Here is a 3,139-nt window from a genome sequence, read left to right on the forward strand (position 1 = left end):
ATAATATAATATCTTATGTTTCATTTACCATCTGACAGAAGGGTGAAATTGAAGATGATGAGTCATATTTTCAATATATACATACATTCATTGAATGTACGCATTTAAAAATAAGATCGCAATATTGATTTTTTGCCATTTTGATGTCAAGCATTGTAAAATACGTTGAGTTCGTCTTACAACAAACTTCCACGTTATCGACAGATATCAGAAGTACAATACACATTATATAAGTTTCATGGGATTTGTTTTATTGTAATAAAATTTGTTACATTCATAATATCAATAGTTTCTTTTTGGTGTGTACTTTTTAATAACATCAATTAATATATAAACTTATAAGCGAAAAGATAATGTCAATAACTATCGCAAAACAATTACTGCATGCAAATATGATATACCCAAGGTGTCGTCATTTACTTATTTTCTTCAGTAGATAATAAATGTAATTCAGGGCTTTGAGATTGTGTTACATTTGAATTTTTCATTTTGGTTTCCAATTCTAAAATAATATGCCTGATCCCAGGCATCCATGCACTACACAGACTAGCATGTTGCATCATTAATGAAACATGTATCTCATCAGCTTTTTTAATGTTCCCTTCTCGTAAAGCTGGAAACAAATTTTCCATTATTCTTCTACCTCCAGAAAAAATAATGTATTTAAGAAATAATTAGTCATAAAGCTAACCTGTAGACAAATCTAAAACATTCTTGTATATCACATTATTTAATTTATCTTCAAGCCATACAGCCTTCAATATATCTAATCTCTTCTTTACCTCCTTAGTTCTACCATTTTCCAATATATGCTCACTAATTACTGTTTCTAAATTTTTCAAGACGTTGTTTAATGCCTCCTCTTTATCAATCTCTATATTGTTTCCTTCTATATTTTTATTTGAAGGACATAACAATGGAGGATGTGGTGCTGTTAATTGATCAGTCCTACCCTGTACATGTGGTGGCATGTTTAATGGCTTGTTTACAGAAGATTGTTTATCTACAGCTTGTATAGATCCCATTGGAAATGCTACCCTCTTGTTCAGTACTCGCTTAGTAGGTGTTACAGAACTTTGTCCAGTACAATATATCCATTTCGGAGGATCGTTCCATCCAGGGTCATGACCTAATAAAACCTTTTGCATAGAACGGTTCTGATCTGCAAAATAAGATTACATGGAGATAATAAGACATGTTACAAAACATATTTCTGTATCATACATAATATTATTGTTTATATCAAATATTACAGAGAAATAGCTAAATACATATGTCAAAGTATTTATATTACTTGTTTCCTTTTCGCTCATCTGTGATTGTAATTTTATCGAATTTTATGTTGAAGGAAATGTCAAAAGAAAATGATAAATAGAGTAAAACTGATTTAGGATTAGTATTGACATTAAATTTGATAAGCACACTTATAAACTTTTATAAGCATATTTACTTATACGGTATAATTGTAAACATATTAACGTTGAATATGTATAAAATAGACTTGATGATACGACATTATATGGGATCTTGTGTCAGACGTTCTGTAATATCGACTTCGAAAAAATCCTGTGGAAACTTTCCTCACTCTGCCACCAGAGGTCTACAGTAATAGTGAGCAATTTGGTTAGTTTTTCAAACTTTAATATATCAAAAAGGGCTTTTTATAAATATTTTTAATTTTACCTTAGGACTAAACCTACCTTTAGTTTAACAAAAACTCCAGGAAACTTCATCTTTTCCATTATGCGATTCCCCTAAAGCTAAATGATAAAGTTGTCAATCAAGAGCATTTTTTCCGATTTCGATGATTTTGAAATATGTCATATGGCTCGACATTTTCAACAACTGTTATCTGTACATATAACCGGCGGTCGTCTTTAGTTTTCGAATTCTACGCAAAAATATCCCACCGCTCGGTCTCAGTTTTCAAGCTGAGTTGAATTAACAGTTCTATTAATTCAGCCGCCTCACAGCAACCGGATTAATACTGCTACTATAATCCAACTTAAATTATGTTGTTGAGAAATGGTTTGGGTTAGGCTTAGATTTAATAACTCTAGTGGGCGATTCGTGAAATAAAAATGACGAGGTTTTTTGAAATTTTTCCTAGATTGAGATTAATGTTATGTTTAGTTCTAAAGTAAAATTAAAAATATCTATGAACTCTATATTACGTAAATCTAACTTTATTTAAACAACATTCTTTTGTACTATATGAAATACTGCATCTTTATTTTAAATACGTTGGAAAATTTTATGAAAAGTAGTTTAATTTATATCTTTTACTTTCAACATCTGGTGGCACTAATGTAAAAATCTAGCAAATTGATCGCAGCATTATGACTAACGGCTAATGTATAAACTACACCTCTAGAACCTTTTTTAATTTATTTGTTATTATTACAATATTATTATTACAATATCGTTTCATTATTCATTATTATTATAATATTTTAATATATACATATAAACATCTACTTATGCTTAATATTACTTAGGATATATTGCTTTATATACATATACGTACATACACATAAAACGCAAAATATTTTTATGTCTGTCGCTTATAACTTAAGAGCTACTGAACCAATTTAGATTTGTTTGAATCATTTGATAAAGAATATGATTTAGTCGAAATGGCACTATTTACTATCTTAAGTCTCCAAGCGATAAAAGAAAACACCAAAATATTTAGAATGAATACGTTACACATTCATTGGTGACGCAACGGTGAGGAATAGCCCGAACAGACCGATCGTCATTCTTCGGCTGTACTCGGAATAGGTTCGAGTGTGTATGCGATAGTAAGGAACATGAAACACGTCTTGCGTGCTTACATCTTGCAATTAGGATAAAAATAATCACACTCGTATTTTCGCCGGAACGGACATTCATAATAATTTTTATTAAAATACATAATTCTTATACTTCTTTATTTATTATATATATATGTCGGAGATGAAAGAACACCGGAGCCTTCCTTGGGAACCTTGGGAAAATCCCGTAATATTGCAATTTAGATTCTACCGTAGCCGTAATTAAACAATTATCATTCAACCTGAGTGTACTTATTTGGGATCCGTGACAATGAGCTTGGGATCGAGGCGACAACCAGTCGCCAACGTAGCCGCGGTCAAGG

General features: G+C 30.9%; 1 protein-coding gene across 7 annotated transcripts; it reads right to left on the bottom strand.

Annotated features, from left to right (window-relative positions):
* Positions 1-230: 230 nt before the first annotated feature.
* Positions 231-2,768, bottom strand: LOC122573973 (steroid receptor RNA activator 1-like). Of its 7 annotated transcripts, none has more exons than XM_043741031.1 (4): positions 1,701-1,978; positions 1,451-1,600; positions 692-1,162; positions 231-613 (listed from the first exon to the last, which is right to left on the bottom strand). In XM_043741031.1, exons 3-4 carry the CDS (start codon positions 1,146-1,148, stop codon positions 417-419), a joined length of 654 nt encoding a protein of 217 aa, XP_043596966.1. In that variant the 5' UTR covers positions 1,149-1,162; positions 1,451-1,600; positions 1,701-1,978; the 3' UTR covers positions 231-416. The 7 variants fall into 7 exon arrangements, with proteins under 7 accessions (XP_043596966.1, XP_043596964.1, XP_043596962.1 ...); XM_043741029.1 differs by having other exon boundaries at positions 1,254-1,600; XM_043741027.1 differs by having other exon boundaries at positions 1,295-1,600; positions 1,701-1,973.
* Positions 2,769-3,139: the final 371 nt, after the last annotated feature.

This window comes from Bombus pyrosoma, linkage group LG12, assembly GCF_014825855.1.
Source record: "Bombus pyrosoma isolate SC7728 linkage group LG12, ASM1482585v1, whole genome shotgun sequence".
In the NCBI taxonomy this organism is placed as follows: domain Eukaryota; kingdom Metazoa; phylum Arthropoda; class Insecta; order Hymenoptera; family Apidae; genus Bombus; species Bombus pyrosoma.